Source organism: Artemia franciscana, chromosome 2 (assembly GCF_032884065.1).
Source record: "Artemia franciscana chromosome 2, ASM3288406v1, whole genome shotgun sequence".
Taxonomy (NCBI): domain Eukaryota; kingdom Metazoa; phylum Arthropoda; class Branchiopoda; order Anostraca; family Artemiidae; genus Artemia; species Artemia franciscana.
The window spans coordinates 47,514,085-47,535,379 of record NC_088864.1 but is presented as its reverse complement, the minus strand read 5'-3'; the positions used below and the strand labels follow the sequence as shown (position 1 = coordinate 47,535,379).

At 34.5% G+C, this 21,295-nt stretch overlaps 1 protein-coding gene across 2 annotated transcripts in view; it reads left to right on the top strand.

Annotated features, from left to right (window-relative positions):
• Positions 1-21,295, top strand: part of LOC136042857 (uncharacterized) — a 138,198-nt gene that overhangs the window by 85,864 nt on the left and 31,039 nt on the right. For both annotated transcript variants that reach the window (XM_065727792.1, XM_065727787.1), the window contains exons 5-6: positions 1,221-1,341; positions 7,381-7,584. In XM_065727792.1, coding sequence (XP_065583864.1) covers positions 1,221-1,341; positions 7,381-7,584 — 325 coding nt within the window. The remainder of the gene's footprint in view (positions 1-1,220; positions 1,342-7,380; positions 7,585-21,295) is intronic.

Below are 21,295 nucleotides of genomic sequence, written 5' to 3'. Positions count from 1 at the left end.
AACGGCCATTATGACCTAAATTACAAAAATAATTACTAATAGCAATATTTATAGAGGCTGGTTTAGATTCTACATCAAAACCTTCGTCAGCATTGACATACACCACAAAGTATGAAATTAGTAACCATAATAAGCCATAAATCATATTTTCCATGTTTTTCTGGTGTTTACTATTATTGAGTTGATTATTTTGGATACCAAGCTGCTCATCCACGCATTTGGTGCATCTGTCTGGTGGATAATGTGTTGGAGAAGAGGGCTGAAACACCAGGGCTGCATTGCTTCCAGTAAAATGTATTTGATTCTGTATTGAATATAAGCAGAGATGGCGAAATTGTTGATCACGAGCTACTAGTAATTCACAGGGAACTTTTTGGTAGCTCGCGGGGAATTTTCAGACACAGCGCTCTTGGTGATGGTGACTAGTCTGATTTGCACTACTCGCCTCATACCTAAGACCCACGAAAAAAAAAATACAACTAGTGACCCACATATTTGCTGTTCAGTCAGTGTCTGTTCATTTAGAAGTGAGGTTATTTTGTTTATCTTGTGTCTTTTGCATATTGCAAAAAAAAAAAAAAAAAATCCCTCTTGTGTCTTTAATAGTCCTTTCGAAATATGGCAAAAAAAATCCTGGCTGCTAGATGATGTATATCTCGCAGATAAAATTGGTTCAAATCAAAGTTTAAACCCTTAAATCGATGGTTCTGGCCTCTTTTGCTTCTGGGGCATAATTCCCCCTTGTCTCCCCAAAATTTTCTGGCCAAATTCTAACCAATTTTTTACTTTTCTTACTTTAGTCTCAACAAAATTATTAATTATCTCGTCTCAATTGATTGCTTCTGGGAAAAATTAAATTTTGGATTCAATTTGCCTATACTTACTGGTAACTACGCCCTCTACTTTATTCTAATAAAAATAAACTTCAAAAATTACAAAATGATCGTGAACGCTAGATTATTTGTTTAGAATTTTGCGCGTCCGGGGTAAGTGCAACCTCTTCTCCTTTAAAACCGTCCCTACCTTAAGTGTCTTCAAGACTTCAAAGAAGCAGCTCACAAAAGGGTAGTTTTTATCAAAAGGGGGCCATTTTGTCAGTCTCTTAACTTCAAGCCACACAAATTTTAAACCATAACATAATAAATTTTGTTTATTTGAAGTGTTTCAGAAAACCCACAAATTCCATAATACCAGGATTATAGCTGTTCTACTAATTTTAGGGTGGAACGACCAGACTGACGATGAGATATACGATGGGCAGGTATATGACAGAAGGAAGAGAAATGTTGCTGCCACCTTAAACCTGGCAAATCAGCATTTTCATGCAAAAAATAAGCACAGGTAAAGGTCAATTTTACATGGTTCAGATACGCCGGCCACAGAAATTAAACAAGAGCCCCCCTCCTCCATAGCTCTTCTAAAAAGCTCTGGGTCCCCCAGCTGCCAAATGTTACCTTTGATTTCATGGTCTTTCATCATTAAATTGCCAAACAAATAAGATATCTTTGAATTAATTTAGTTGGAGGTCTAGTTCGATTGTTCGAGCAAATTTTAAAACTCTATTAACTAAGGAAACAATAAAAGTTTATTCTAGAAAAAATGTAGATAACAATAATTGTTTTTTTAGGCCAAAAATGGAAAATTAGACACTGTTTTAAAAAAGCACATCCAAATAAGGAAGCTATTTTGAAATTTTAATGTAAATTATATATTCCAGTAGATTATGCTTGAGAACCAAAACCATCCTTCATAGACGTCTCTCCATGGTCCCAATATGATAAGAGATCATTTTCAAACAGCAAATACGCATCCAAGTTTGCTAAGTTAAGAGAGACATTCTTCCACGGGCAAACCCATCATTTTAAGAAAAGTCTGACCCCTGAAAATCATATTTCATAAAAAAGTAAACGACTAGATTTACGTTTCAGGATTAACGTGAAGTGTTGCAACAGCCTTTGGTCAGCTTCACCGACACAAGCGTTGCGGTGCAACACCCTAGTTTTACCTCTTTGCCATCGGTTCAACTCTGTTTTAGTCAACTCCTCTGAACTTAGAAATTATGTCAAATGAAGATTTTTCTTCTTCTTTAAGGAAAGAAATGAAGCGTCCCCCAAAGACGACCGTGAAATACGATGTTTCTGTATCAACTTTACTCTTTATTTCCTGAAACCAATCAATTTTGCTCTTTAAAATAAACATTCTTTATACGAATAGAATAAACACATTTTGATTCGAAATTGTCAAAAAGGGGATAAAAACTTATTTACTTTCCAGCCAAGGTTTGAAAAATTAATTTACTTTCCGGCCAATTGAACTTTTATCCTTTTTTGATGTCGACATTGTTATGTATGAAAGCTTTCAATACAATGCAATTGAAATTAGTTTATACTATCAAGCCATCTGTCTATTTTATAATCATTCAACAAAATATAGACTGCGCTAATTACCGGAAAATTGATGTCCCAAGGTTGATACACGAGTTATTAGAAATACATAGCCCTTCATCACTGAAGATGACCGTGGTCATCCACTTGAACTTAATCCTTTTCAATCGTGACACTCGACGGATTGACGCTCGGATTAGGATCTTATATAATTTGATTGTGTTGCGGTATCATCTATAACTGCCGTGTTAAATTCTAGGTTGCACGGATACACCATTAAGCTAAATTTACTTGCCCTATAATGCATAGATAACAAACAAAGGTACTTTGATTTTCATAGAGTTTCTCCCTCTTACGATAACCTTTAACAGATTGTTCTTGCTTACACACACCGCTCCATAAAGGACATAAAGCAGCATTTGCTGTACCCTCAACTAAGCCAGAAACACATATAACAGGTGCAATCACTAGTAAAAGATATTCATGCCTCACCACCAGAGCTTACTGTTGCACAACAGCCATATCTCCTTGTCTAAAATGTTGGATCTTAAATTTTTCAACGCATTTCAGTACTTTCAACAGTACTCAAACTCTTCGAAGTTTTCAAAAGGGTAAATATTTTTTTAAATAAAAAAGATTGATCTCATTAACTTTGATCAGCTTATCAAGTACTATTGATCAGTACAAAACAGATTTTATCAGTGCAAGATGGATCAAAGGAAAAAACCTTGGTGCAAATTTCAGATACTCCTCTCGGACATAGATATTAAGTTCCACTTTACCTCACAAATTGTATGCTCTGGCTCAAGTACAAGTAAAAACCCTTCTTATTGGTCCCAGACAAGGATTTTGTGAAACTTTCAAAAAATATTGTCATTCATCAATTGTGTCTGGGGTGAAACTTTCTGAGAAAACTGCACAGAGTAGGCCTCAATCAATTTTTTGCAAAAAAACTGAAACTGGTGCCACAAGAAAAAAAAAGAAAAAAAAACAGTACTAAACCTTTATGCTGCTCCACCGAAACAATTAGCTACTTCTTCACATGCCGTTGTCATGATTCGTTTTCAACCGAGTGTGCAACTCCATTTTTTTATCCAATTACCTTTTCACTTTTTATGTAAGAGGGTGGTCTTTTTCCTGTAGATTAAATAAAAAAAACAAGTTTTTTGAAATGAAAGTAAGGAGTGACATTAAAACTTAAAACGAACAGAAATTACTCCGTATATGAAAGTGGCTTTTCCTCCTCGACACCCCGCTCTTTACGCTAAAGTTTTTTATTGTTTTAAAAAGTAGAGTTGCTAGAAAGAATCAAACTTTAGCGCAAGGAGCGGGTTGTCGAGGAGGAAAAGCCCCTTTCATATACGGAGTAATTTCTGTTCGTTTTAATTTTTAATGTCGCTCCTTACTTTCATTTCAAAAAACTTGTTTTTTATTTAATCTCTGAAAGTTTTTGAATTAATGCATGTCTGATTTTGGCTCTCCGTACATAAATTATTAAAATGAAAGTCGCATATTAATTCTCTTTTTGGCTAAATGGCTTTCTCTTAGTTTTGATCAGACGATTTTGAGAAATAAGGGGTGGGGAAGGAGGCCTAGTTGCCCTCCAATTTTTCGGTTACTTAAAAAGGCAACTAGATCTTTTAATTTTTAACGAACGTTTTTATTAGTAAAAAATATACGTAACTTAAGAATTAACTTATGTAACAAACTTTTATATTCTTATATTTTTGATTATATATATGAGGGGGTTGGTCCCCTCGTTAATACCTCGCTCTTCACATTAAATCTTGTTTTTCCCAATTCTTTAAGAATGACCCCTGAATCAGAAAGACCGTAGAGTAAATAGTTGAAATTACTTAAAATTTTTTAGCATAAAGAGCGAAGTATTTATCTCCTCCTAAATACCTCGCTCTTTATGCTAAAGTATTTTTAGAACCCCTCATATGCGTAATAATCTCGGTTCGTTTTAAGTTTTAATGCTTCTCATTACTTTCAATTGAAAAAACTTTTTCATGTTTATATTTTCATTGTTTTTTTTTTTAATAGTAATGCTAGAAAATCCTGCGCTCTTTTCATTGAATTTCTCTTCCCCCATGAAATATTCCTCAAAGGAAAGATCCTCCTATATAGCCCTCTCCCCTGAACCCCACACCCAAACCAAAAATATCCCCCTGATAACGTCGGTACACTTCCCAGTAATCATTACTGTATGTAACCATAGGTCAAAGTTTGTAACTTGCAGCCCCTCCCCCAGGGACTGTGGGGGGTAAGTCATCCCCAAAGACATAGTTATTATGGTTTTCGACTATGCGGAACAAAACGGCTATCTCAAAATTTTGATCAGTTGACTTTGGGGAAAAAATGAGCGTGGGAGGGGGCCTAGTTGCCCTCCAATTTTTTTGGTAACTTAAAAAGGGCAATATAACTTTTCATTTCTGTTAGAATGAGCCCTCTTGCAACACTCTAGGACCACTTGATCGATACGATGACCCCTGGGAAAAAAAAACAAAACAAATAAACACGCACCCGTGTTTTGTCTTCTGGCAAAAAATACGAAATTCCACATTTTTGTAGATTGGACCTTGAAATTTTTTCTATAGGGTTCTCTGATGTGCTGAATGCGATGGTGTGATTTAAATAAATAAATAAACACGCATCCGTGATCTGTCTTGTGGCAAAAAAAAATACAAATTCCAGATTTTTGTAGGAGCTTGAAATTTTCTACTGTAGGGTTCTCAGATACGCTGAATATGATGGTGCGATTTTCGTTAAGATCCTATGACTTTCAGGGGGTGTTTTCTCCTATTTTCCAAAATAAGGCAAATTTTCTTAGGCTCGTAACTTTTGATGACAAAGACTAAATTTGATGAAACTTATATATTTGAAATCAGCATAAAAATCCGATTCTTTTGATGTATCTTTTAGAATCGAAATTCCGTTTTTTAGAGTTTCGTTTACTATTGAGCCGGGTCGCTCCTTACTACAGTTGGTTACCACGATCTGTTTGATTTGTCTTTTTCCTCTTTTAAAGGTGGGCATTTTGTTTCTTTGTTATCAAGTTTGTTTTTTACTTTTTTAAATCCTGTTGAACACCGAGGACAGTTTACCGGAGGATTTTTACGAAGTGTTTGAATTTTATACTAATTTATTTCAAGAATTAAAAATTTTCTTAGTTTTCATTTTTCACCGTTTCTTTAATTTTACCACTAAGTCTGGCCAATTTGATCTAGGATGAGATTACTAACTCTTAAAGTTCATGTGTAAATTCTCTGTTAATAAGAAGATTGTCCTGAGATGATAATATTCTGCCTAATTAGGGAGATATTTGACTACTGGTACAGCCAGAACCAAAGCTCTAGCGGTAGTTCTGGCTGTAAAGATCCATAAAACTTCAATGTACTAATTAGTATCTTTTCATTTTATTTTTTCCCAAAACCATTTCATATAGTATGGGTTGTCATAGCAACTTCGCAAGAGGCTCAATCAATTGAAATTGTAAATTCTAGTGCCCTTTCTAAGAATCAAAACCCCTTACCAATTTTTTTTCTAACCATTTTTAGTATTATTTTGCAACCCCACGATCTCCATCATGCAATCTAACTTTTGAGACAGTAATTTCGTTCAAAATAGCGATCTTAAGCTAAGGGTATGAGGTATTAAAAGGGTATAAAAAGTATAAAGCCAGGTTGTCAAAAGACCGGATCTACGATAGTTCAGGAACATTCTTCAGGTATTAAATTGAAAATATCAGGAACGTTGAGGGGGACGTTCAATTATATGAGAAGACACACTTTGCATCCAGATTGAAAAAAGGGCGGATCTGCACTATCTCAGGAACAAGAAAGGGCATTAAGTTGAAACTTCCAGGGAATCTTGAGGGAGGTGTTAAACTAAATCAAAAGACAATATAAGCATTAAATTTGTCAAAAGGGTGTATCTGCAATATTTCAGGAACAGCTGTAGGTATTAAGTTGAAAATATCGGGGAATGCTGGAGGGGACCTTGATTTTCACCTGAAGACACTATGTGCATTCAGATTGTCAAAGGGGTGCATCTGCAGTATTTTAGGGGTGGCTAAGGGTGCTAAGTTAAAACTTCGAGGGAACGTTGAGGGGGGGTATTAAACTATATTAAAGACACTACGACCATACAGGCTGTCAAAAGGGCGCGCCTGCAACATAACAGGAACGGCTAAGGGTATTAAGTTGAATACTTCAGAGAATGTTAAACCAAATCAAAAGACACTATGTGCGTCCCGGTTGTCGAAATTGTATGGATTATTTCAGAAAAGGCTAAGAATATTAAGTTTAAGCTCTCATGGAATGTAGAGGGAGTTGGACTAAATCCAAAGACAATATACAACTTCTGTCAGTAAAAAGGCAGTATCTGTGATATCTTGGGGTAGTCTAAGGTTGTCAAGTTGAAAGTTTCAGGAAACTTTCAGGAATTAAGGGAATGTTGAGAGGGTCAAGGAGAAAATTAGCGGAAATTAAAATATCAAGACCTCAAAATGCACCCTTTCCAGGATTTGGCTCCCCTTCCGTCCCAAGGGAAAGTTTTCTGAATTCCCCAAGGATAAGAGACTTACTACCAAAAGCGATGACAATAAATACATTTTTTAATGCAGGGTTTGTAGACCAACGAATTACTTTACGATTTTGGTAGTTACATGGGTTTGCTCTGCAGGGAATGAGTCGCTAGGTTTAGTTATGAGATCATTACCGACCGCTCGGGTCGTTAGTGCATGAGACGGACAATAATTTTACAGAGACAGCAATCTTTCATAAGATAATGAGGAGAAAAAATGTAGACGTGACAGCAAAGGTGATGGTAACTTTTAAGTTGATTTGCAAGCGTTACCTTATTTATTCTCAAGATATACGACAAATTTTGCTAGCCCTTATGTGCCTGCCCAGTACCAATGAAGAGTATATTAAATTTTTAGCACATAAGACTAGCACTTGAAATTATTTAAGTGGATAATTTTATATTTTAGCTCAAGAGCAGCTCGTAAGAGACTAGAAAATGCTCGACACCCAGCGCAGGCACCAGCTAAGAAAAATAGAACCAAACGAGGAGTATCCCAGCGCAACCAACAAACCTTGTCTGATGAAGACTTATTAAACCTAATCCTTCTTGCTGATGAGATGCAGGCAAGGAAACAGCAGAAATACAGGGATCAATATGGACATCAGAGAAGGTATGTCTTTAATACATGAAGGACTTATTATAATATAAGTTAAAATAGTCTTTATTTCACAGGAAGAAATAGGCTATTAGATATTCCACAGGTAGACTTGAATAAAATAGGGCCAATAGTAGGTAAATCACGCACTAATTAGATATGCGAAAGGGATCGCCAATTTAACGGATTTTTAACGCAAAAATATGATTGCTATTCTTTTCAATGGTTTTCCCTCTCTTTCAGATACAAAAAAAAGAAATAAAAAATGAATTTGCTTTTACATGTTTTTTTTCAATTTCAAATTTACGATATCGAGTTATCAAATTCTTTATTTTATTTCTCATTTCCGTTCTCAATTACCCATTTGCTTGGTGTAAACCATAAATAACAGATTTTCTTCCATAAATGATTTATAGTTTCGTTTCCCAAGACAAGAAAAATTCATGAAAATGGTTGCAATATCCTTTTTTGGCAGACATTCAAGTTTTTTTTCTACCGTTTCAAAGGCAACTCTACAGCATCATCGAACTGTTCGTGGTAACGAACTGTAGTAAGGAGCGACCGGCTCAATAGTAAAAGAAACTCTAAAAAACGGAATTTTGATGCTAAAAGATACATCAAAAGAATCGAATTTCCATGCTGAGTTTAAATATATAAGTTTCATCAAATTTAGTCTTTGTCATCAAAAGTTACGAGCCTGAGAAAATTTGCCTTATTTTGGAAAACAGGGGAAAACACCACCTAAACAAATAATGGACTTAATTCGTTCAGAATTTTTGAATATATTATCGATGAAAATGTGGTTGAAAGTATTGATTATTTAAGGTATAATTACAACTGTCAAAAAATTGTTAGAATTTTTTGATGACTATAGTCGAAGCGCAGCTAAAAATATGTTTTGATATGAAGATAAACCCAGTCCGTTGATTCTTTTAAAGCAAAAAACGAGTTTGAAAGTACTTTTACACCTGTTGCAGCAGGTATAACAAAACGAAATAACAGCTTTTTAAAGTTATTTATTTAAAAGAATGAATAAAACAAAAGGAAGTCACGTGATTAGAATTATTTACTATTATGACGATTATTTGGATTTTTTAAAGATATTAATCGTGTTTTTAGAGACGCTACATATCAAGTTATGTTAAAAAAGAAACGAATTTCCCAATATGATTAGAAAATCTGGAGCTCAAAATTTTAAAGTGGATGTAATATATTTATCATGGATGTTATCAGTATTACATCCCAGTTTACCCATAGTGACTCAATTAGAAGCTGGATTAACGAAGAGATCTGAACAGTTAAAAGCTGGATTACGTAAGGGCAGCTCGTTTGAATTAAGATTGGAAGCGTGTAAAACCTATAAAAGTCATAATAAAACGGATAAAGAATTAATATGGAGGGTAGTCAGTGAACGCTGTAATACAACTAAAATTGTTGTTGTGTTACAGAAATCTGAAAAAAGTAACAGTTATACGCAAAGCAATATGGTATTTGACCATATGAACACTAACAGAATTCAGAGTAAATGGATATAAATATCCACAAGAAGACTTTAATGTGATTTCAGTGATGCTAATGAAGATTATACTAAAGCTCACCAACGATTTTTACAGTAGCATATAAACATCGTTATTACTATTAATTTTAAGGGCAAAATGGTTGATCTATTTGCATCTAAGCGCGTGGATTCTAAAGCTGCTGATTTTGAAAATAAATTTAATAAGTTAGAAAAGGCATGATTTTAATGGCTATTGAAAGAAAAGGGAAAGATAATAACAATTATTTAGATATTGATATCGAACTACCACTAAATATTAAATCAAATTTAATGATTATTACATTATATCAGTAGCATAGGAAAAATTAAAAGTCTCTCCCTTACGAAAACAGATCGGGTTGGAAAACTGAATAACATTTTCCAACAAGGAGCAACGACTTGATTCACTGCCATTTATATATGGAAAATATTATTAAATAAACTTTAAAAGATTTTCAAACAGTGGGGATGGATCATTGATTGCCACTGAGGGTAGTGTACTTCAATTCTCTTCCCTAAAATAATTTTGTCCAATAAGCCTTTCATCTGCTCATCAAGATGTTTATTTAAATTTCTCTTTTGATTTGAAACTATATCTTTTAGAAAACTCACATCATTTAACTCTCTTTTATTATAATCTATTCAATCTTTTCCATATTAAATCGCTCTATTTTTAAATATTTCCAGTCGAGGCCTAATTATAGCGTTAAACATGGAATGAGCTTCATCTTTTATATTTCTTATGAGAGTCTTCAATAATTGGGAATTGGAGATACTTTTAAAGAAGCTACCAATCCTACTACTATACTGTATTGTATACAATGTTTATTTCTTATTAGTCGATACTTATTGCAGATAAATTTTATTACATACCTTCAGTAAAATTTTTCAAATCCAAAACATATTTAATATTCTCTCCATTCAGATCAGTTAACCTACCTATTTGATCAATTATAGTCATTTTTATTGCGTTGATAAATCCATTTCGATTGATTGAAAAACATTGCCTTTCTATAAGAATCTCACAGATTAGTGTTCTAGGTTCTATTTTGGAGCAAAACTCCAGATCACATCAGAGGTTGTATTCCCATTCATAATTGGGCTATCAACTAATGAGCAGAGAATAAGTATTTTATTAACATCTCTTGTAATATTAGGAATTTTTGCCCTTCATTATTTGTACTACTTAGTTCAGCTCCATTTTCAAATCCTAAACTAAAACATAAATCACTATTAAACCAAAATTTATAATTCTGTTTCTAAGTAATAAAAAATTTCATTGTTGCTAGATTGGATGATATATCTGATTGGGCATCGATCTGAAGATGAATTGAAATAAAGAGTCAAGAAATAAGAAATAATTCAAACCCTCTTCATCAAACAACTCATTGGGTATGACAACAAAATCAGATTCTCGATGTAACGGGATCGAATTACTAGTATCGGACTATTCAATTTTACTTTTGTTACCATTAATGATAATCAAAACCATTTATTAGAAAAGTATTTTTCTTGATAAAATTCAAATCTTAAGCTGTTATTGTAAATAGTATAATAGTCATTTTGCTTAATAATTTTATTTTTGATTAATGAATCGAGCATGTCAACAGCAGCTTCATTTCTCACTTCATAAGATATATTTCAAGCAGCCCTGCTACCTAGCAAACTATATAATTTTTTAATAATATCGTTCGAATTCATGTAAATCACAGTTTCTTCCTGAGGTTGTATAACATCAATAATATCTTTAATAGCTCTTAGACTTCTTCTGTCAATTTTTACGAACTGAGACTTTTTTTTCGAATTCACTAGATCTCGCACCTTTCATCTTTCCCCCATACCTTTGATTAAGTGTTCCTGATTCATATATAGCCTCTTTTAAATATTAATAATTTTCTAAATAAGAACTAGGCATTTCAAAATAGAGTCCCTTACGATCATAGTCCTTACTGATATCTCTCAAAAGTTCTTCAGTTATCCCAAAACTAACATTAGTAATGAAATTTGGCTTATTTTGGAGTAAAATAGCTTGATTTAAGTGAGCTTGATCTCTTGCTTGAATACTTGCTGCGTTGCTTAAAGATTGATCCAGATTCTGTAATCATCGTCTTAAATTAGGGTCATTTTTATGTAATTTATCAGTATTCATATTTGTATTTTTATCTTCTGCTTCAACAAATGAAGCACCCAACTCTTCAGCATGGTCACAAAATCAAGCCCGTTCCAAGGCAAGTTTTTGAACTACATTTCGTTATATTTCTCTACTTTTCACTATATTCGCTACCAAATTATTCAACTTTATAGAATAAAGTTTATATTGAATATCTTCCAGGGGTTCTTTTTGTAAAAACTGCTAATAACGAATTTACTATTTTTTCTGATATTTCATACGTTATTGGGGTTGTGTGTTTCACTGCAGCTATTTGAAATTTGATCTCAACTTCAGTTGAGAAATTTGGTAGTTACTTTTATTAATTCTAACCAAATCACTAGCGTTCATTTTGTTTATGGATGGCTTTTGAACTCTGACCTAAGGAAATAAATTAGTGTACACCTTGTTTTCATTTTCTTTTCTACTTGCTTCTATTGGTTTTATTTTGATGGATACATGATAAGAATTGCTATAATTATCAACGAAAGCGGGTAATACATCTATCCACCTTTTTTATTATTATGAGTAAAATATTTCCATAATTACTATAAAGGGTGGGCGCCTGTTCCTCTAGCACTCGCTCGACCTCGCTAGATAGCACTTGTCAAAATTCTACGTCGAGCCTGAGTTCCTTCGCGAAACTGTCTAAATCAAAGCAGGGGGAAAGTATACTAATTGGTCTCATCCCCAAACTATATGCCCCCTAACCTTCACTTTCCATTTGAGCCGTTCATAGACTTTCAAGGAATGGCATCGGTGGCAACAATGTGTTTTCAATGTACGCCCTTGGCATAGGTGGTAATGCCGGTATGTGAACCTACAACATAATAAGAGCTTATTAGCTTATTGAAACACTCTTGATTTCATCCTCTGAAATAATTTATATTAGGCTCAAAGAGAGTAGACTATACGTAAAAGTAACACACTACCAGTTAAGAATTTAATGATCATACATGGACTCCCAAAGTGACTCTTCGGGTCCATAGCCCCCCAGCCTACCAGTTATAAATTTAATGACCTGAAATTACCACTTAAATGTAAGTTATCCCTTTACTTTTCAGGTATTACTATGTTTTAAAGAGTCATAAAAAGTTACGGGGGGAGGTTGTATTCATCGTCGGGGGATCTTCATCAAAGAAATCTGTCAGCAGATCCTTGATCCATGCTGGGATTTCTGGCGTAACCTGAAAAATTTTTATATTCCCATTGAAGCATTTATGATTGTAAGCTGTGAGAAGGTTATTATGTTGAAATTAATATTAGTTAAGGATCCTTAAACCCTTCAGAACTAACGATCTAGTGCTCGTTATTGACCTCAAAAGAATGGTGTATTTCCATTGTTGCCCTCAAATCCCCCCTCTTAGAGGGAACAGTCTGTTTTTGTCATTAGAATACATTATTCCTAGAAGCAGGAACATCCAAGTTATTCCCTTTTTCGTTAGCCCAAAAGGAATGTCTTATTTTTAACTTTTTCCCTGGGGTCTTCCCTCAGACCTATCGAAAAGGTTGCATAGTAAACTAAAAGGAATTTCTAACATGGGTAATACACCGGTGTTCTTAATACTTTCCAGAAAAATTTAGTTTATAGCGTTAAATCATAGCGAAAAGCCCCTTAATGCCTTTTTTAGGCTGAAAAGAAAAAAATATCCCTAGGATAGGGCAATACTCTCTCATTGTCCTGCTATCTATGGTTCTGGCCTTGGGCTAGTTCCTTACACTGAAGTATTAGTCTGAACAAGAATATACATTAGTTAGAATAAACAGTCAGTTTTTTGTTGGGAATAAATAAGGTTTACGAAACAATGTCAATAAATTTTATTTACGTGCAGATCGACAGCTCCATCTTGCATTGGGGTAGAAGCCCCCGCACCATGGCCTTGCATGGGGAGCGCAGAAGGTCCGACCACTTCACCGCAATGTAGTGAAGGCCCGGCATATAGAATGACTGAAGGTCTTGAAGGGGGCGCATCATGGCCGTGTTGGGAAGAGGTTGTCACATTTCCCCAGATTTTCTGGGGGGCTACAGATGCCCCAGCATTTTTGCCATGGGCCTCATCGTCGCATGTCCTTGCCTTCTCTTGGGGGAGGGCATTGGTCAGGGTTTTCCTTAAAAAAAAGCTAAATTTTACTTTTTCATACAGTACTAAATACATCTTATTTTCGAGACGTCAACCACCTAAATTTAACTTCCTCCTCCTATTACACCCCACACCTTCTATATTGAGCCTAGAAAACCATAGTTGGAATGCTCCCGCGACGACAAAAAATACCGTAATGATACGGGACTATGGATGGCAAATGATGTGCAAGCCCCTTTCCTCTATGAAGAATTTAAACTTTCTTAATTCTAGTAAGGAGAGGTATTTACACAAAAATTTGAGTTAGCTAATATCACAGTCCATAAATATTTACTTGTGATTTTGTTCTTACTATAATGTACTAAAAGAAAACGTTCTTCACACATATATCGTTCTCGAGTGTCTTCTAGCTCACGAATAGGTGCTCGTATCTTCAAGCAAATCATCAAAATTCTTGTAATAAAAAATGATTTTATTGTTTTTCCAAATAACTTGAACCTAATTTCAACATATCCCCACTTAAATTTAACTCATTGAACCCCCACTCCTTCTGTATCGACGGTAGGAACCATAGAATTACGTCTAGTCACGATAAAAGAAACTTTTTCGAAGAAAAGTAATAAATTCAACTAACCGAAAATAGAATCAAATAATTTAGCTATGTGAAGGTGAGCTATGTAGCGAATATTCAAGTTTTGATTTTATTCTCTCTATAATACAGTAAATGAAAATATGCACCCCATTTTTCACGATTAAGCAACACTAATAGGCTGTGTTGACCGCTTAAAATGGAAGTAATTAGACATTTAGATCGCCCTCCTCAAAAATCGTAGATTATGCTTAACCATAACTCGTCAATTTGATGAGAAAACATTTCCAAATTACGAAACGCTCATAATACGAGAGCCTTCAAATTTACTGGCTGGTACGAACCCTTTCATGCAATTATTAGAAGAGCAGCTGTTCGGCAGAAACTAAGTCTCTTACGTGATGGAAGCCATCATTAAGGATTTAGCCCAGGCTACCTGTTTATACCTTTTTTAGCAACCTGCTAGAATATGCTTCGAGTAGCGGAAAAGTACATCGAATTTGAAGACTGGGGGTAAAAGTGTATATTTTACGAGAAAATTATGTAATTCTATCATTGTGAGAATCGTGCAATAGCAGAACGGAGAGGGTTTTTTAGATGTTTATCTAATATAGTGAATTATAGTAGGTTAAATTTTGGGTTTGCAAATCTAATTGTTGTGGGGAGGTGCATGTGATGAGAGTAGCCCAGCAGTTCCAAAAACCCCCCATCTCTAGGAGTCACCGTCCATTTAGAAGAACAGAACTGAAGGTGGTAGTAAATTCGATGAATGCTGATTCTGTTGTGTCATGAGGCTTTGGCGTGGGTTCAAAAGTTTCGCTTGAAGTGAAGAGCAGATCGTTCACTTCTTGTCTGCTGTGAACCAGGGCTGCGGCTCTTTAAAGTCTTTTCCAAGATTTTAGGATTTCTGTCCGGAGCTTGTCATCTTGGGAAAGGTTTATATCTACATACTAAATAGTAGCCTATGTTAAGCACATATATCATTTAACTATGCAGATAGCAGATGTCTATTAATTTTTTTAGTATTTATTTCTATCTCTTAACTAACCCGACAAAGACAATGGAATCCTGTAATTTCGGTGGAAGTTTGTATTTGCATCTAAATCAACTCGACGAGTTTTGGATATTTTGGACTAGAATTCGCAACAATTTCTAGACTGTTGCTCTTATGGAGTCGATTCAATTGGGTAGGCGAGGTTAAGACTCACTAGAAGTGTTTTGGGTCTCCACTTATAAGTGCGAACAGGGGCTTTTTGATGCATAGTTGAGGCTTTTTTCCATGATTCCTAAGAAATTTACTAGAAGATTTTCTGTGGGCATCCGGCGGCTCATTATCGTGCATTATGGTATCTCATACTGCGCATTATATATATCCGCGAAAACTATTGGAAGATATTTTTGAGAAGTAAAAGCGTGTGTATTAAGGATTAGATAGAATCATTTATAGTTCGAGATCATTTCCATATAACTGTATTTAGTTTGAATCTTGAAACTTTGTTATTATCATATCATATCGGTGAATATGGTCACTTTTAAAGTGGTACTACCCATGGAGAACATATTTTCACTCAAAAGCTTTTAATTTGTCAAGGTTTTAAGAGTTATTTACATAAATGCAACGTGGAATAGCATCTGACTTGCACGAGAGCCAAAATGGCTTCACGTGGCTCTCACACCCGATGCAAACAATAGAACCAGGGCAGCCACTTTTTGGGATTTTCCCGTGATAACGTTTCCCCAAGATAGACGAAAAGTGGATCTAATTGTAAGCAGCAATGGGCCAGCGTTGCTGGTTCTAATTTGCAGAATTAACTTTCAAGGGTGATATGGAAGAATTAACATCTTTCAAAAGGGGCAAATGAAACAGAAAGGACTGAAAATCACGGAATAGATTCAGCTAATAAATATTACACTTGGCAGAATAATCATCTAGAGTCCACACACAGTACGATGATACAAGAGAATACTCGCTCCCAAAAACGGTATCTCGACAAAGCAAGCTGTACTTAGTTTGCTGAGTTATTTTTGAAAAATACTAAATAATTATTGATATTATTTTTTGAAAAATTGCGAGTTGAAAATAGAAATTTTCCAAATTTTACCCTCTCTCCAAAGGGGCTGAATCCATCTTCAACACCTGGACGCAGTCATAATTTTCTAAATTAACATCCAAAGTATTAAATTTTTTAAAAATATAAAAAATTTGCTTGTCCTATGTGTGGATCTCAGGATGAAAGTTTAATACATTTTTTGTGTGAATGTGTCGAATTGAATGATTGGAGGCGAGAGATGTATGGTAAAGAAAAATTGAATGAGATATGGATCCTAGATAGAATGAAAGAGACAAATTTCCTGAGTATTAAAAGGATAGCAAGATTTGTAAGGATTGCAGCGGCACATCGGGAGCGTTTTCTTTAAATAGTATTAATTTAATGTAGTTAATTTGGTGTTTGTTTGTTGTTATGTAATTTTCCTATGGCCCACGGGTTTTTTCTGGAATAAATTATTAAATTAAAAAAAAAATTATATTCATTTGCTATCATTGGTGAAAGCCCAAACCATTAGGAGGATCTAAGTTTAGGAGTAAACATAATCATTTGCCATCATTGACAACAGAAAAGTCTATTTTTAAACATGATAAAAAGAATATTCTTCCTATCCCTCCTCTTGGGCAGGTATGTTTACTATTTATTGCCCAAAATTACGCCTTAGAATTTTCCCCTTTACATTTTGCACTATTTAATCATTGTCATTGTTAGTATTAAAAAAAGTAAATTGTTTTTCATTGGAAAGTTTTTATTACACAGTGTTGCTAAGTTTGGGCTCGGCACACAAATAACAAGGCAATAAATTTATGTCTTGGGGATCCAGATTTTCAATTAGGCTTTCTAATGTCTGAATAGTTTACTGAATAACAAAGTTGTTACCTACAAAGTTGGATGAATAATTTGCTTAATGTAAAGACAAATTCAAATGCCACTGCGTTTCTAATCAACTTGCCATTTATACTAAACACATAGAACAAATAAAGAAGTGATAATTTGATTTTTTAAATGATAATTTGGGGCAATAGTGATTGGTTAAGTACTAAAAATAGAAATAAGCGGAAGAAAGATTTTGAATGATCAATTGAAGACAGATTTAGGGGGCTTAGGCTCAGAACACTCGTTGCTTTGAGTTACAGCCTTTTAGGCACACTCTGCCTTTTTTGGTGGAAATTGATAGGGTAAATGCTGAACAATACTGGCTAAGAAACTTTGATTTTTCTGAAAAAACTGCCTTTTTCCAGTGATGAATTCCAATCTTTAACGCTTTAATTTGTTTAAAGTGTGTCAATGGTGTTGAGGGACAAGTTTAAAGAGTAAAGAGAATCCTTGTTGACTGTCATTGCTGTTAATGACGTTTTTTTTGAAAATGAACAAGCTTTGAAATAACCTTTGTATCGTTACTGGTTTTTTTTTGCGTTTATTCATGCTTAAGCTTAAATATTTTTTAGAAAATTCTATAAAATATCCTTATAGTCCTATTAAAGTTCTATGCTTTTCAGAAAGCTCTATGAACAACGACAATAGACAATCTTTAACAATGTACAAAATGGACGTCCATTTTTTCCAAATTGTCCATTTTGCAATTCACCCACACTAGTTGGATTATTTTCTATATTGGGTACTATGTTCTTCTCCATATTACTATATGACTTTGATTGCTGATTCATGACAAAGACACATTCCAAACATAAAACTTGCAAAATCTCAACTTTTAAGATTGAAAAATTCATCTTAATGTTATCAAATAGTTCGTAGTAACGATCTAGAAGTAAGGAGGAGCTCGTCACAATAGTAACCGAAACTTTAAAAAACATAATTTTGATAACAGCAGACAGATCAAAAGAAATGGTTTTTTATGCTGATTCCACATTTATAAAATTCATTATGTTTAATCAAAAGCTACGAGCCTGGGAAAATTTGCTTGATTTTCGGAAACGGGGTAAACGCCCTGAAAAGTCATGGAATCTCACTGAAGATCACACTATCTCATTCAGCATATCAGAGCCCCCATCTGCAAAAATGTGGAATTTTGTATATTTCTCAGGAGAAAGATCACTGATGTGTGTTAGTTGTTGCTTTTTTCTCAGGAATGAACGCATCGAACCACTGGTGCTAGAAGATCGGAAAAAGGCTCATTCAAACGTAAATTAAAAATCTTTCTGCCCTTATTCTAGTGCCCTTGGTAAGTGACTAAAGGCAGTTAAAACGAGCACTTAAAGACGCTTAAAACTAAGAGAAATTATTCCATATATGATTCCATATATTGAGGAGGGGCTGGCCCCTCCTTAATTCCATGCTCTTTACATTAAAGTTCGCTTTTTATCCCAATTGTTCAAGAACGAATCCTGAAACGCAAGAACCATTTATTTAGAATAAGAAGCTTTTTCAAAGTGCTAAAAAACTTCAGTGGGAAGAGTGAGGGATGGAGGAGGGGGCAGCCCCTCAAATATATAATAATTTCTATTCATTTTAAGTTTATTGTTACTCCTATTTTTTAGTTCAAAAAATTGCTTTGTTTTTCTAAATTTAATTATTTAACACGAACCATAATAATCACAATAACTATATTTGGAACAGCAATCACAAAACTTAGAGAATAAAAAACATTTTTAATCACAAAAAAAGAAATTTAAAGAACAAAATTCTTCCAGAGCCAATATTAGCATATAAGGTGCTGGATTTCTCGAAGTTTTTGACGCAGGATTTTTTTGCCGGGACGTGTTTAACAGATTATTTATTTAAATAATCCTCCCTAATATTTTGTCCGACTCAGTGGGAAGAGTGAGGGATTGAGCAGGGGGTAGCCCCCATCACATATAGAATGTTTTCTGTTCGTTTTCAGTTTGTTGTTGCTCCTTATTTTTAGTTCAGTTTTTTTTTATTTAATTATTTAACAAGAACCATAATAATCAAAATTGCTATATTTGGAACAACAATCACCAAATGCAAAGAAATTTATAGAATAAATTCCTACAGAGCCATTATTAGAATATGGGGTGTTGAATTTGTCGAAGTTTGGGGTGCAGGATCTCTTCTGCCGAGACAGATTTAACAGATTATTTATTTAGAAAATCCTCCCTAAAATTTTTGTCTGACTCAGTGGGAAGAGTGAGTGATTCAGAAAGGGGGCATCCCTCTCACATATAGAATGTTTTCTATTCGTTTTAAGCTTATTGTTGCTCCTTATTTTCAGTTGATTTTTTTTATTTAATTATTTAACAAGAACCATAATAATCAAAATAACTGTATTTGGAGCAACAATCACGCAATATAAAGAAATTGAAAGAGTAAATTCCTCCAGGGCCATTATTAGCATATAGGGTGTTGAATTTGTCCAAGCTTGGGGTGCAGGAGCTTTTCTGCCAGGATAGGTTTAAAAGATTATTTTTAAAATAATTCCTTCCTATAATTTTCGCCTGACTTAGAAAATTCGCAAAAATGCATATACATAAAAAATTCTAATTGTCGAACATAAAAGCAGACATGAAAAATTGTTAAGCATACGGAAAAAGTCTAATTTATAATCCTCATAATTGCTGCACATCATTCTTCAGTTGTTATCTGTGAAGCAAAGATATCCATAGAATAATGCCTAAGGAGAAAATTTGACGTAATCTGTGTAACGTTTTCAACTGACGCCTTCATTGTCGAACTTCTTAAGTACAGATGCACCCTAAAATTATGGCCAAAATATTTTCTATTGCTCATCATTAAATTATTCATTGTTCTGGATATTGTTTCCAGGAAAAAGTAAACCTAATAGATAGATATTGGATCCTTTTTATGTCTCTTTGTTTAATAAAAGTTCTCTCCAATAATAAGCCAGCATTAACTTCTTTGTGTGACCCTAATAGCGGTGTCAATCCACCATTTTACTCATTCTTTGGCTGGTCTGACGTCTCGGCTCTTTCCATTTTCCATTCTGCTTACCATAGCACATATCTTAAAGCAATTTTCATTTAGGAATTCTGAGTTGGTTTCCCTGAAAATGTGAAAGTTATGTGTCTCAAATTCCCTCTCTACACCATTTTAAGAATGTTTGTTCAGAAAAATAAACTGTAGAAAAACGACTAAGCTCTCTCGTCTCTCTTATATATTTGTTCATATTACAGTGTCCAAACTTCCTTAGAAAAATAATGATCTTGTCGTTCTTCCATGTGAAAATAAATTAAAAGTATGTGTGGTTGTTAACTAAGATGATAAAACTTATTTCATCTGGATAAATTTCGTAGCAAGTGAACTAATTTTGACTTCTAATTGGTTGAGCTATTAGAGTAATATTTCATGAGGATATGACAAAAAATATCAAAATGACCACTCAGAGCTATATGTGATGTGATTCTTGCCAAGTATTGATGCAGAAAAGGTGGCAAAGGAGTTGTCTGTAAATTAATGTTGCAGGTTGCATCTAAAGCGCTTGAACATTCCCCAATAATTGTCACAAAATTACTTGGACTTGGTTACTTTCCCACTTGAAGGTGCATAGAGCTGCAACAGAATAGCTCCGAGTCGGGAGATCTTGGGACAAAGTAGTAGGTCGTTGTGGAATGACCAAAGAACTTGCTCTTCGTTTTCAAGGAGGCTTATTATATTCGATTGACTACCACTCTTCCGTAGATCCAGAAGATTCGGACTCAGGAGGGGTCAAATATAGGCCATAGATAAATTGCCAAGGATGTGAAACACTTGACCAGACAGCAAAGCACTTAGCCAAGTATCACAAAATTACTTGGACTTGGTATTTTCCCACTTTAAGGTGCATAAGGCAGCAACAGAACACCTCCAAGTCGGGCAAACTTGGATCAAAGTAGTAGTTTGTTGAGAAATGACCTGCACTTAATTTTTGACGAGGCTTAACGTATTCGATTGACTGCCATTCTTCTGTAGACCTGAGGGATCTGGATCCAGGAGGTGTGAAATGAAGGCCATGGATAAAAGCTGCCGTGAAGATGGGAACATGTAGCCACGCAGCATAATAATAAGATTCAAGTAAAAACACTAAACAACTTGATAGGTAGAGTAGTTATTTTCACATGCGGGTCATTGTCCCAATGCTGCCAAATTTTATATGTTGTTTTTGGTTACTTGGTGATAATACTGACGTGAGTGCTACTTCGCAGACAGTTGTTTCTTAATCCAAGTAACCTTTTCTGTTTTTGGTTACTTGGTGATAACACTGACCTGAGTGCTATCGTAGACAGTTGTTTTTTAATCCAAGCAACATTTTCTAGGCAACCTTAGACAAATTATATGACTTCATCCACAGGTTGGCATAGAGCAGACGTTCCTGTTGAATTTACACAGCTTCAGGTTCAATGAGTA